General features: G+C 52.0%; 6 protein-coding genes across 6 annotated transcripts; 3 read left to right on the top strand and 3 right to left on the bottom strand.

The window, feature by feature from the left end:
• Window positions 1-49: 49 nt before the first annotated feature.
• V1508DRAFT_403177 (cytochrome c-like domain-containing protein) lies at window positions 50-642 on the top strand (the record flags this gene model as incomplete). The annotated part of the gene is made up of 3 exons (XM_066938538.1): window positions 50-65; window positions 168-223; window positions 388-642. 3 exons carry the CDS (start codon window positions 50-52, stop codon window positions 640-642), a joined length of 327 nt encoding a protein of 108 aa, XP_066796998.1.
• Window positions 643-2,469: 1,827 nt separating this feature from the next.
• V1508DRAFT_351811 (kinase-like domain-containing protein) lies at window positions 2,470-3,467 on the top strand (the record flags this gene model as incomplete). The annotated part of the gene is made up of 2 exons (XM_066936829.1): window positions 2,470-2,577; window positions 2,670-3,467. 2 exons carry the CDS (start codon window positions 2,470-2,472, stop codon window positions 3,465-3,467), a joined length of 906 nt encoding a protein of 301 aa, XP_066796999.1.
• A 487-nt stretch (window positions 3,468-3,954) lies between these two features.
• Window positions 3,955-6,302, top strand: V1508DRAFT_413593 (rab-GTPase-TBC domain-containing protein). The gene is made up of 7 exons (XM_066939807.1): window positions 3,955-4,180; window positions 4,249-4,418; window positions 4,482-4,512; window positions 4,572-4,644; window positions 4,692-4,754; window positions 4,806-5,940; window positions 6,002-6,302. The coding sequence occupies exons 2-7, from the start codon at window positions 4,404-4,406 to the stop codon at window positions 6,233-6,235; spliced, it is 1,551 nt and encodes a 516-aa protein (XP_066797000.1). The 5' UTR covers window positions 3,955-4,180; window positions 4,249-4,403; the 3' UTR covers window positions 6,236-6,302.
• V1508DRAFT_45580 (mitochondrial 37S ribosomal protein bS18m) lies at window positions 6,279-7,297 on the bottom strand. Its single transcript, XM_066942627.1, has 2 exons — window positions 6,987-7,297; window positions 6,279-6,936 (listed from the first exon to the last, which is right to left on the bottom strand). The coding sequence occupies exons 1-2, from the start codon at window positions 7,174-7,176 to the stop codon at window positions 6,314-6,316; spliced, it is 813 nt and encodes a 270-aa protein (XP_066797001.1). The 5' UTR covers window positions 7,177-7,297; the 3' UTR covers window positions 6,279-6,313.
• A 121-nt stretch (window positions 7,298-7,418) lies between these two features.
• V1508DRAFT_396234 (uncharacterized protein) lies at window positions 7,419-8,138 on the bottom strand (the record flags this gene model as incomplete). The annotated part of the gene is made up of 1 exon (XM_066938088.1): window positions 7,419-8,138. One exon carries the CDS (start codon window positions 8,136-8,138, stop codon window positions 7,419-7,421), a length of 720 nt encoding a protein of 239 aa, XP_066797002.1.
• A 378-nt stretch (window positions 8,139-8,516) lies between these two features.
• On the bottom strand, window positions 8,517-10,319 carry V1508DRAFT_413600 (uncharacterized protein). Its single transcript, XM_066939808.1, has one exon. It carries the CDS (start codon window positions 10,106-10,108, stop codon window positions 8,771-8,773), a length of 1,338 nt encoding a protein of 445 aa, XP_066797003.1. The 5' UTR covers window positions 10,109-10,319; the 3' UTR covers window positions 8,517-8,770.
• Window positions 10,320-13,912: the final 3,593 nt, after the last annotated feature.

The following is a 13,912-nucleotide window of genomic DNA, read 5'->3' on the forward strand; positions in this document are numbered from 1 at the left end:
TCTTACACCCTCATTTCTCTGTCAATTATCTTCTACACACTAATTCGCAATGCCTTATGCTCCTGGTATGTCGGAATTTCTATTTGCGCATGTCGATACGACTTTGGTGCATTTTTCGACTGTGTTGTTTGTGCCACTTGGATATCATAACTGACTCGGATTTCCAGGTGATGCTACCAAGGGTGCTTCCCTTTTCAAGACTCGATGTGCCCAGTGCCACACTGTATGTATATGACTGATGTCTTTTGGTTTTGGTTTTGGCTGGTGGCTTTGTGAATCTCAGTTAGCGGATGCTATTTTGGCCATAACGCTTCCATTGGTCGCGTATTCTGCAATCGCCAGCAGCAATTAGTTATGAAACTAGAGTTCTAACAATAATTTGCACAGACTGAGGCTGGTGGTGCTAACAAGGTTGGCCCCAACCTCCACGGTGTTTTCGGCAGACAGTCTGGCCAGGCCGCCGGTTACACCTACACTGACGCCAACAAGAAGGCCGGTGTCCAGTGGGCTGAGGACACTCTCTTCGACTACCTCGAGAACCCCAAGAAGTACATTCCCGGCACCAAGATGGCGTTCGCTGGTCTCAAAAAGCCAAAGGACCGCAACGATCTCGTGAGCTTCCTCAAGAATGCCACTGCTTAACGGTCGCTTCTCATGCCCGAATAATAGAATCTTTCCTCAGCCATCATTCTGCATCACCCGTCATGTCGAAACTGAATGTAGATTGTGTGTATTGGTGTTATTAACGAGATGCATGTTGGAATGTCCTTTTGTCATCTGTTCTTCATGGGTTGTAACTCTCCTCGTTATCGTCATCCGTATTTGTAAATAGATCTCTTATTACTTTACTTTTTTATTCCGCATGCCAATTCTGCTTCTTGTGAGCTAAAATAATCGGCCAACCGGAGTAGAAGTTCAGGGATTCGCCCAACAAGGTTTTTTTCGAACGCCTGTGTCTAGAGTTACATCTTCGCTTGATGATTCGTTGTGGTCGATTCACTGCCGGAGCTAGCTATCAATTTTTAATCCAGAGGCATCGTTGATCAGATGGTACTGCGATTCTGTGTACACACTTTGAGTTGATGTGGTACTGGACAGTCGAATAAATATATCGGGCACGGAATAAGTTATGAAAATATAACAATCTGACGTGGCAAGGTCTGCCGAGGCTCGGAGGCATGTTACAATGCAATATGCAGAGATTTAGAGCAGGTATATTATCGAATATAAGCATCCCATTGTTTTGCTTTATGATTAAGTTAGCGTTCTCCAGTAATTATAACTTGAGTGAGGGAGTGGGGGTTAAAATCTAAACGAGACCGCAGACTTGTAAACGGGTCACACGCCATCGAAATAATCCAATCGTCTTGCATTTTTGCTGTGCTCCGGCCCGAGGCGGCCGCACGCATGTGTTGGCTTTCTCCTTCCCCACTCAATCTCTCGCTGTAACCGGTTTCATTGTCGTAATGGTGGTCAGCTGCTCAATAATGAGCCGCAAAATGGTTCGTCACAGAGTTCGCTATCGACCTGCAATTGAAACCGGGCCAAACCAATTATACGTAATAAAAAAAGCAGTGTGCAGCCTGTCAAGAAAGAATACTTTTGCAGATCAGTTCGAACCAAAGGCAAAGTTCCCCTTCAAACTTCCACCCACCAGTTAGTTAGTCCTCTTCGCAGCACATTTAGTTCGTCTGTATTTGTGTGTGTTGGTTGAAAACGGATAGTCGGTCTGTCGGTAACAAGTCGGTACGAACAAGGACTCCGGATAACCCGCGCCGTGACTGGATCAGTGCGCCATCCGTCTCTTCGCCCCCCTACAATAATTTTGCATCATCTCACGAGACCACACCGCAGCACCACTGCATAAAGTCAATGGATAACGGGGTTTATTGAGTATCAAATTTACGTGTTCTATCGTTGCTTTCGTGTCTCTGCGCATTTCAAGTTTTGTCGCTGTGGGGATAATACTTGTGATTCATGCACAGGAACCTATTCGTCGCCACAGCAGCAACTACCACACTAAGCACGGCGACGATTTCTACCACGACACCAAAGCCGCGACCATCGTTCTCATTTGCAGATAGGAATGTGGTATTAGTCAACAGCCAGACAGCAAAAGTTACCACGTCATCCACAAGTCACTCGTCGACACGGACACACGACTCGCCACTTGCCAACTCGCCGCCTTCATCACCCACCTCCCCGCGCAAACAATTCCACATGACCGACACGGCGGATGTCGTGACAGGCATTCGGGGGTTCTGCATTTCGAACTCGGACGAGCACGAGCCGGCGTCAAGCTCGTCGAGCAGCGCCGTATCGTCGCCCATCGGCACACCAAAATTGCCAAGTCTGACCTCGTCGTCGGGCTCAGAGATGAGTTCTTTGGAAGTCAGCGCTGTTGCCCCGGCAAACGCTTCAGAGCCGACGTCGACGGATTTAGTCGTAGCCGAGCCAAATACCGCGGACATGTACAACGGCAAGAAGTCGATCCAGTGGTTTACGATATTGGAAGACATGGGACAAGGAGCATACGGTCAAGTGAAGTTGGCGCAGTATAAGCCCCCACGGCATGAGGTGTGTACTAAACCTGTATGTGTCGTCCAGGACGGTGTAGCCGACTCGTCGCGCCTTTTTTGCGAAATGAATTCATGACTGACGTCTAGTAGAAAATCGTACTAAAGTATGTGACCAAGAAGCGGATATTAGTCGACACCTGGATCCGAGATCGCAAGTTAGGAACGATTCCGCTCGAAATTCATGTTCTGCAGTATCTTCGGAATTACCCACACCGTAATGTCGTTGACATGCTGGATTTCTTCGAAGATGAGGTAAATTACTACATCGAGATGGCGCCGCATGGGATCCCGGGCATGGATCTGTTTGACTACATCGAACTCCGGACGAATATGGAAGAGGCGGAATGCAGAAGTATTTTCTACCAAGTCGCGTCTGCGGTGGACCATCTTCACAAAGTCGGCGTCGTGCATCGGGATATCAAGGACGAAAATATAATATTGGATGGTGACGGCAATATCAAACTTATCGACTTCGGCAGCGCTGCGTATTTGAAGAATGGACCGTTTACGGTTTTCGTGGGTACGATCGACTATGCGGCGCCGGAAGTCCTTCGTGGACAGTCCTACGGAGGACGGGAGCAGGACGTATGGGCTGCAGGAATTCTTCTTTACACAATCATGTACAAGGAGAACCCGTTCTACGATAGCAACGAGATTATAAATGCGGAGTTGCGGATACCGTACCGGCTGAGCGCAGAGAGCGAGAATTTGATGCGAAGAATGCTGAATCGCGATGTTGGAGGGCGACCGACGATGGAGGAGGTTTTGAAGGATCCATGGCTCAAGGACTTTGATCCCCAGATTGATAGCAATTCTAGTTCATGGCCGTCGAGTCTGGAAAAGAAGCATGCAGCATCGCTGTCGGTCGATAGTGTCGACAAGCCATGATTTCGATTGATCGATCGGGAGCCGCCATTCCAACTTTTATTGCGTTCAATCTACCTCGATGTGTCACCTTTATTCCTGGTAGGCATACGGCTGTTTTGGCCTGGGTTCATACATTATTCCCATCTTTGTACCTTTTCTACGAATCTCTTTACCTACTGCCACACTTGGTATCCAAATTTACCAACATCTATCTATATGTGTATATACTCCATCATACATTACGGCGATTATCTCATAAATTATGACTTCCTGTTGCTTCACACTATGCTGACTATAGTTTGGAATTTGCGCATGGATATATACGTTTTTGCATTCGTACTGTGGTTTTTTTTAATTATATGGTTGGTATAGGGAGTTTTTTTGTGTTAAATATGTTCTGGGTATTTTGAGATATTAGGTAGTCATAATGAATGTGAATCACATCACGCGGTCCCTTAATGCGCCACACAGCCCCTGCTGTTGAGACGAGAACAACGGCAGAATGGGCCCAAGGCAAAATATAATTGTTTATTATTATCTCTCTGCATTCTGGCAATATCTTTTTTGGCTATCGCCACTAAGGGTCCGGGGCGGCGTGTTATTTTTCCTCACAAGCGCCGGGTAAGTCAATTTACGTTTCGTTGTCCCCATTGTGGTTCGAAATACGGTCACCGCAGGACAAAAAGGTACTCCCAAGCGAGTCGCCTGTTATTACAACAACCAAAAGATCATAGGTGAGAGAAATCCGCCGGTATAGAGTAGCGCGAGAGTTTGCCGTACTGATTGAACGCCTGCGAGTCAGACCCGTCGAACTTGTGTGTTTGAGTGGGTTAGATACATACCCGCGTGGTGCGGTGCGTTGGGTAATATTCCCGAGGCCGATTACTATCGTGAGATATATATCCGAGCTGGGCGGCAAAGTGGTGACGGGAAATATATATTCCACAATCATATGCGATGAGCTCGAAGAAGGTGAGTGCGTTCTTTGTTCGGGGTAGAAGATCGGCGTGTACAGTCTCGCTGACGATATGCCAGTTTACGGGACACCAGGAGATGGTGCAGTTAGGTTTGTTACTTATTTCGCGATTTCATATTGATCGGAGCAGAGTTGCTTACGGTTGACAGTTGGACGGAATACAGCAGCAGCAACATTTTTGAAATCGACGGTTAGACAGCAGCAATCGGCGCAGGGATATCGGTGAGTGGGCACGGTATGGCAGACCTATAGGTGCTGACGACGAGTAGACCGGTGTTATCAGATGATCCAAAACCGTATGGCGCTGGATATTCACATGCAGATATATTACGGTAAGAGAATCACTTGGATTTATATGTTTTTGCGTCACTAACGAACGCAAGGGCATCGTCAAAGTCTAAAACCGACTCAACTTTTGCCCCCCGATTTGATCGACACATATCCTACACCGACCTTGATGATGACTGGGACGCCAGCTTCGATAACGACGTCATGGCTCTAGGCATCAATCCGAGCTCAAGATCTGTTTCCCCGCCTAACACACTCCCACGTACACAGTCGCCGATGGCCGGGCCGGACGGTGCAGGTTCACAATCGCATTCGCCTAGACTAGAACTATACCCGACATCACGCCGCAATGGAGGCAGCGCAGCCGGTCTGAAGCCGCACTACGACAGAATCGTGAAAGACCCTGCGAACTCGCTCCACATGATCTACCACCCTGCTGTATCTTCTGTCGACAGCGCGTCGGCAGCCGAAATCGAGCTTCTTAACGCGCGCATATCGCGCATCAACAAGTTCAAACGAGTTCTCCAGTCCAGTAACGTTGACATCTCCGCGTTACGCAATCTCGCGTGGTCAGGAATTCCAGACGAGCTACGGCCAATGTCATGGCAAGTTCTGCTCGGCTATCTTCCTTCCAACGCCGACAGGCGAGTTTCGACGCTGGCTCGGAAACGGAGGGAATATGCGGACGGCGTGAAGCAGGCGTTCGGGAACGGAGTCGACCATGCTGTGTGGCACCAGATCAATATCGATGTCCCGCGCACGAATCCGCATTTAAAATTGTACTCGTTCGAGGCCACGCAGCGCAGTTTAGAGCGGATATTATATGTGTGGGCGATCCGGCACCCCGCAAGCGGATATGTCCAGGGGATCAACGACCTCGTCACGCCATTTTTCCAGGTATTCTTGTCAGCTTACATCGACGCTGACGTGGAATCGTATGACCCCGGTCTGATCCCCAAAGAAGTCCTCGATGTGGTGGAGGCGGATAGTTTTTGGTGCCTGACGAAGCTGTTAGACGGCATTCAGGATAATTATATATTTGCACAACCGGGGATCCAGCGTCAGGTTGCGGCGCTGAAAGATCTTACGCAGCGGATCGATTCTCATCTGGCGAGACATTTGCAGGTGGAGAATGTGGAGTTTATCCAGTTCAGTTTCCGGTGGATGAATTGCTTGCTGATGCGGGAAGTTAGTGTGAAGAACACGATTCGCATGTGGGATACGTACATGGTGAGCCTTGAGTTATTGAAATTTGTTTTATGAGGCATTGGGGTTACTAATCTCTGGATAGGCGGAAGGGTCGACTGGGTTTTCAGAGTTTCATTTGTATGTATGCGCTGCGTTCTTAGTGAAATGGTCATCGCAAATCCAGACGATGGATTTCCAGGAAATTATGATGTTCCTGCAATCCCTCCCGACCCAATCCTGGACCGAGAAGGACGTCGAGCTCTTACTTTCCGAGGCGTACATGTGGCAATCATTATTCAAGAACGCCACCGCGCATTTACGGCCCAGTGGGACGTGACGAGCTAAAAATTACTTTGTATTATGTACATTCGGGTGCTGGGGAATACACATGACCATGACACCTCCGACCGAAATTTCAATATTGCAACCGCGTGATGGCGCGGTGGACGGTGGATAGTAAACCTGCCGCGCGCGCACGCTTGACAGCGCGCACGACGAGCCTGTGGTTTTTGCGCGAGAGGCCAGTAATCTCGCGGGCGTAGATTTGTCCCATTGGCGAAACAAATTCGGACAGGAAATGCGCGTCCTTGTAGAACTCGAGCGGGCTGCGGCCAATGAGCTTGAACCTGTCGCCGTAGAATTTGCCGGCCGCGATTGTGCGCGGGTCGGCGGTGAGCGCGAGCTGGGACGGTTGGTAGACGCTTCCCGGCGCGAAGTGCGACACGCGGCGGGGATCGATGCCGAGGTCTGAGATTGTGTCGGCGACGGCGGTGACGCGGTGCCGTTTGTCGTCGCCCGCGAGCGCGTCTTCGGACGGTCTGTCGGCGACGACCCGGGAGATGGCGTCGCGGGTGGGGAACTGTGCGATGATGTCTCGCATGACCTCGACGGACGATGTGGTTTCTCGGATCGTTTGGTCCCAGGATGAGGAGGTGGAGGAAGACGACGACGAGGGCGAGGAGTAGACTGGTGGGCGGGATAGAGATGCGTTTGCGAGATCGCGGATGCGTGCTGCTTCGCGGATTCGAGTTTCGTATGCTAAATGGGTTAATATCGCTCCCGAATCCTGTAAAACAAAAGAGCTATACATTCCATATCCTGTGCCTCAGTCCGCAGCCGGCCTCTCTGACCACTCCCACCGTTCTTCTGCGCATTGCTAGACGCGGGCCGGAACTGCGAGTGCGAGACCGCAATCGGCGATATTATCCGCTTGTTCGTCGCCTGCCGCGCGATATCTCGGCATGCCGCGTTCAGCGGTGACAGTGGTGATGCCCGCATGTTTCGGTGCGTCCTTGTACACGGTATGAGTCCTACAATCGATCTCGTCCGCGGGTCGAATTATCGTAGTGACAATTGCTGTTGTCGAATAGTTTGACAATCGCGCCTGACTCTCAAATTTTCGACGATCGCCGCGAAGGATACTGGGTAAGGGTACGTGCAAGTATCACCTAACTCACGTCTTCTCTGATCACGGCGAGGATAAAGTACATTTATTATACAACATAGAATGTACAACTGGACTAATATACACCTCTTGCGCCCCTCAGCAAATCTAACACTTCCACATGACCTTCCTCGCTCGCGTATTCAGCAGGTACATGCTCGAACTTGTCGCGGACGTTCGGGTCAGCGCCGTTGTTGAGCAACAGCGCGACGATGCCGGCGCGGCCAGACACTGCGGCGTAGAACAGCGGTGTCCAGTGCTTGTCGAGGTCGGGCGTGTTTATCAAGTGGGTTATTTCTGCCGGCGACGACGAGGGCGACGAGAGGATGTCGAGGACGGAGGCTTCGTCGCCCGTGAAGCAGGCCGCACACAACGCAGCGTGGGTGCGCAGGTGCGGTGACGTTGCGAATAGTCGTTCTTCGATCAACACGGGTCGTAAATCAAAGTCGTCCTCCTGGCCGCCTTCGTTCCTTATAGTAGCTAATAGCTTCGCGTCGTCGTCGTTGGGCAAAATCGCGACGTGGCATGCGGGACAGTGAGTTTCGGGCTCGGAATGGGACAGGAAACACTGCCAGTGGAAATGGTGGGCAGACGGACAGTTGTGCAGGACCACGTCGTCGGGAACCACGTCGGCCGCGTCGTCCAGCGGGTTCGGATATCTTGTCGACGTGCCCGCTGCTTCTTCAGGAATCATGTCATTGTCCGAGTCGGACTCGGATTCGGGCGCACGCGCGAGCACAATCCAAGTCGACTCGCCGCATAAAGCACAAATGGTATCGTCCCGCGGCATCGGCATGCTCGTCCTTTGGCGTTCAGTTACGAATGGTCGCTTCCTGATATTCGCTAGATCTGCAGTCGCATATGCAGCAATTTGCGAAAACATCTGGTGTGTGGTATTACGTCATTGTCACGTGACTGGGTTTGGGCATGCAGGCAGAGTCGAGAACTCATCGGAGAGATCTGTTGTGTGATTACAGAGGCAGCCGCAGTTTCGGGACGCCCTTGTTCCGATTCCAACAGTCCCCTTCCAAGGACAGGTGACAAAAATAAGAATTCGGGATCAACAAGGATAGTTTTCACATGCCGTTTCAGCCGCGCAAGGGTAGATGAAACAAAATAGTCGTGTACTTGTTTCCCTGCGATTTCATGTGACTGCGGACCAAGCGGTTACAAGTTGTAGTGTAGCAATTAATTTCCACGGCAATTATACGTACATCATACACCGATCCCAGGACACAAAACAAGAGAAGAGACGCAAGACAAATAACAAACCGTAAACAAATAGCAATAACAAGTCTATCGATTGCACCCATAAAACCAAATCAAACCACAATCTAATAATATACTATACTGAATACCCACAGCAAAGCAAAGCCAAAAGTGATATCCCATATCCAACGATTAACAATGAAGAATAACCACATATAATTACCACCGCGCGTCCTCGCTGATGCTCGAACTGGAACTGGACGAGTTGCTTGAGTTGGCGTGGATCAGGTCCGCCACCGACATGCGCGCACTTGGCGCGGACGTCGGCGGCGGAAGCACTCGCTTCAGATCCATGGCCGACTGGTTCGGAGACGACGTCGGCGCGATGGTTTTTATTGGCGGTACCGCAGTCGACGAGGGCGCGAGAATGTCCGCGATCGGGAGTAGCCGCAAGTTCGTGCCGGACGCGGACCGACTGACATTCCCACTCGCGATGCCGGTCGCGATGCCGCCCGGCGAATTCTGGCTCGACTCGACTTCGAGTGGCATGAGTGGTGGCGGCATGTGTCGGAGTGAGAGCGAACGTATTGATGGTAGTTGCACGCCCTGGAGTGCTTCCAATTCGCGCGGATGCAGCCGTGGCGAATGCGCGGGAGTGACGAGCGGCGTATGGTCCGGAGTCGGACTGTCAGACAATGAAAAGGTTGGTGACGACGGCGCGGTGGACACTGGCGAGTTTGGTCGGGATCGCTTCGAGGCGCGGGGCACAAACATGTCGTCATCGCGCGGTCTCGCCGAAGAAGTCGGTGGGTTGAATGGGGTTAACGGAGCCAGGCCAGGGAAGGTTCGGTGGTGGTTGCTAGCAGCGGACAGGATGGAAAGCGACGACCGCGAGTGGGCGGAGTGGGCGCTGTTTTCGCGCTCGAGCTGTTGCGATGCCGCGGTCGCGAGCATGTGCATGTCGAACGGTAGCGGAAGAGCAGTCGACGTAGGAGTCGACGTGCCGGACGAGTGCCCGCTTGAGGTACGAGTCTGCAGCTGGACATGGACATGAGGCGGCGACACGTTCGGACTAGTGGCTTTCGAAGTTGGCGCGCTCTTGCTGAACTTGACGACGCTCGCATTCTCTTCCCCTGGGGCAGCCGGCGGCTGGGCCGCTTTGTAGCTCCGCCGCGGGTTTGCGTTTGTGTGGATGCGCGAATGCCGCGTGAGTTCGTCCGACCGGGAGAATCGCTTCTGACAACCGGGGAAGGTGCAGGCGTGGGGCTTCTCGCCGGTATGGGTGCGGATGTGCCGGGTTTGGTGCTCGAGTCTATGGAAGGCTTTGTCGCACATCGGACATTTGTACGGCCGCGGGAGCTCTGCAGGAGGATGGTGGGGAGCCGCCGGAGGCTGGGCATGGAGAGTGGCCATGGTGGACTGAGTATGATGATTTGAGGAGTCGGTGGAGTAGGAAAGTGGCGACGGATGGGACGTTGGAGAAGCAGTCGACGAGGAGGAAGACGATGAAGGATGGACGAGGTCTGCGATCGCAGGGACAGAAAGCGTCTTGCGCATGGATGAGCCGGGAGGGGAAGAGCGTGGCGCTATATAGACAATAATGACAACGAGAGAAGGTGAGGGGAGAAGGATAAGAGGGGGAGGAGCGACGGCAAGGAGATGGGCAAAGTCGGGACAGGCTTTACAGTACGAGAGATTCAGCCAGCAGTTGTTCCAAGGAAAGAAAATACTACGGGTGCGTTACCCGCGGCAACGGATTGCAGCAAAATGCCTTGCCTAGCCTTAAGTGGCGAACAACCGCCAACTCCACGGGGTCCCCGCTTCCGCCGCAGTCACTTCGGCCACAACCGTCGCGCGCAATGCGTACTTATGCCCGTAGCAGCTCCGCCACTCGTGGGGGCGCTAACGAGTTACGCTAATCTGCACGGCATGCAGCCGGTATCCGCTTTTGGCCTAGCGTGACGTGACCTGCATTTGTTACCCATCACCCTTCGACATAAGCCAAGTTCGCCGTTTTCCAGAACACTTCCCCGCATCTTGTGTGATAGTGATGGTGATAGCAGCCCTGCTTCTCTGCATTAGTTCATGGGGTTAAACCAGCCAGCAGTGCCTTTGTTCTGTCGCCAATCCGGCCGATTGCCCCGAACGCAAACGCAGTGCTGCTGAAATGAGGCGGCCGACCCTGCTGGAGTCTTCAGTCTGTTTCCTTTCTCCCCGCGCGGCGCACTCTAATTGCATTGCTGCGCTTCGCGCTTGCGGGATCATAGAATGCTCTGCTTTTGGCCGTATGGCGGACAGACCGGCACATACCCTGCTCCACAATCCGCTCTCTCACATGGACTCGACTGCGTTCCCCTCAGGAGCGAAGATCGCACCACTGTCCGTTTCTCGCACTCCTCTTCTATATGCACTTCGCCAACAGACAACCCTTACCCCGCTGACCCCCCATCACCACGAGTAACCCACTAACTGCGACCCGCCGCAATCCAAGTTACAGCGATTCTAATCCACCGGAAAAATTTTCACGTGGTTTGGTTGAGCCCCACGAAAACGAAGCAATAATACGAACTCACGAACATAATTCGCCACTTTTCGGAAATACGTTTCGCCGACGCACGGGCAAACACTGCATGATATCATACCAGGCACCGCCATTGGCTGCGTTCAATACGCTTTCTAATGGCCCTTCTTAATGCTTATTTATGACAAATCCACATTGCCTCGATCTCGAACCGCACTGCCCGTGAAAACAAGACAAACCCCATCCACCGTCAGGGGCACAGGGTTAGGCGGGGCTCGGCGGCGGCGGCTCCCAAAGTGGCGAATCGAGTTGTTCTTTCTGGCGCGATAACTTCTGCTTCTGTGCGGCTACTGTAACCGAATGCCGCTGAGTGGAACGATTGCCTGATCGGTCGGGCCCCTCCTCTCTTCCAGCTATGCGATTTTGTGGTGGCGAGCGCGCATTTCGACCGAGTACCAAACGCTGCTCCCTGTTTTGATAATTGAGGACGAATTATGTGTAGAGTGTAATGCAAATCCTATGCATCACGCTGACACAAGTCGAGACCGGACATCACCATTTGTTACGTGGTTTGGGGTTTCCCGTCCTCCTTAATATTTGCGCACCTGCATTGTCGTAGGACACATCTTTATCGACGAGCTACAGTGTGTTTACACTTCTCCACGAATATGTCTATGCCATGTATCGGCAGCAGGGTCTTCGGAGCACTAATACCTACTACACCAAGTTAGGGCCACCTGCAGTCAGTGCCCGCTCGCGAACTTAATTATCAGGTTTACTGATCATTCTTACCAATTAATCCGCACATTCAGTCCAGACGCTCCAGAATGCCAGCTAGCGGAATTGATGAAACTCGGATGCCATGCCGGTCCCACGGCACTAACTAGTGTGGGTCTACCTTTTGCACTATTCCGAACCTGGTTACCGCATACTTTTGATCGCGACCGGGAGAATTACCCTGACAGCCGGCAACACCCCTGCAGGGTCCACTCACAACCTCCGCCCGCGGTTACTACTTCGGCTACATTTCGGGTTTATTCCGCATATACCTCACACAGACCCACAACACGTCTCGATGCAAGGCAGCTAATTATTCAATTATTTTCTTTAATTATTATTTATTCATGTTGTAAATAACATTTGCAGTTGCCAAGCAGTTGCAAGTACGATCGGGGATGAGCTGACACGAGGCCCGATCTGCCAGATCGAGATCTCATATCCCCACCCGGGCGTATTAGCGTGCACCTTTACAAGTGGGAGACTGCGTATTGTCGAAGTTGGGGGTCGACGATGCCTGATTTCTATGATAGCCGAAGGCTTCGTCTCATGATCGCCTCGGCAGCCGATACATGCCGGGGGTTCGTCGTAATGGGTTGTATCGTAACCGGCTTTTCGTCCGCACGAGATACGAAATATTTGTCTGCCGACAATCCGCAGGATTCGATGATCTGCGATCACCAAGAAAATTCTCGAAGCACTAGCACAATGTCAAGGCGCTGGCGTACTGCACGTTCGCTGTGCTGATCGTCCTCGCAGGCGATCCGCGTTACTCTAGAATGCGCTTCGCAGCCGCGCCGGCGCCGAATTGTTAACCGGACCTGGGGCCCCACTTGCGGGGTAATTCTCGTCTCATCTGTTGACGCCCCCCAACGTGCAAACTTGCACCCCGGACTTTGGCATGCCATGGCGTAAACTTGAACCGGGGTCGGTTATAAGCCACATCACGCAATTCAGTGAACCCCGCCTGCGCATACCGCAAAGAATTCTATCAGCATCGACCATCCTACTGGCGCTCTTTAATCCAACACGTAATTTATAGTCCTGGCTGTGATTACGCAGCACGTGCAGTCCACTACTATCCATCTGTACTGGAAACTTTCGTAAACTCGCTTACTAGGCTTTCCCATGGACGTAATTCGCACATGATATGTGGATGGTACAACATATTTAGATTTGATTGCAGCAAGCTACTTCCCATACCTCGCATATAAACAAACTCTCTATTCCTTTGACTCCAACCCATGTTATGCAACCTCTGCTCAAGGCGACGAAGACAATGTCACGACTCTACGGCCGCCAACATGGGTAACTATTCCCGATGTGTTCGCAATCGCGTCCGCCAACGGAATTTTTGCTCCTTTCGGTTTCGCTAAAGTTGACGGTCTTGCTTTGCTCATGAATGCCGCAAGTGTTTGTTGGCCATGGCGCAGTTCTTTTTGCTTCGTTTGCAATTTGGTCGAGCTTAGCTTCAACGTCGCGGTTGATTTCGTTGCATGCGTGTCCTTGGCAGATTTGAATGACGAGGCGGACGTGAAGTTGCTGGATTGCAAGAACGACGTGGACGCGATCGTCTCGAACGTCGTCTTCCGCAAGTGCGAATCCTCCTTTACATTCACCTTCACCCTCGTTCCCAGTCCACCAACACTAGTACCGACGTGCCGAACCGGAATATCCAATTTCGAGCTTATCTCAAAAGCCATCGTCTGCATAGCATCCCGCCCGCTAATAAACGACGCTGCAAATTGTCCATCAACGGCATTCCCACGCCCGGATCCACTACATCCGCCTTGGGCCGTAATCGCCGCCAAAGTTGTGACAGACCCGCCGGACACGGTTCGCTGTCTCTTGCGCGACTGAAAACTGCTCGAGCGAGACGATCCGCCTGACGCCGTCCGGCTTCGCCACCGGTAAGGCCCAGAAGCAGAGTTGTCGTATTCATATCTCCCCGACTCGTCGTACCGGCCATATACAACGTCGCAGTCGTACTCGTCGTAGATGTATCTGTGGCGTGATACTGGCGCGTCGCCTGCGTCGTAATTGTCGTATGGACTTTTTTCGGC

The sequence above is a fragment of the Lipomyces doorenjongii genome (genome assembly GCF_038497915.1).
Source record: "Lipomyces doorenjongii strain NRRL Y-27504 unplaced genomic scaffold V1508scaffold_13, whole genome shotgun sequence".
In the NCBI taxonomy this organism is placed as follows: Eukaryota; Fungi; Ascomycota; class Lipomycetes; order Lipomycetales; family Lipomycetaceae; genus Lipomyces; species Lipomyces doorenjongii.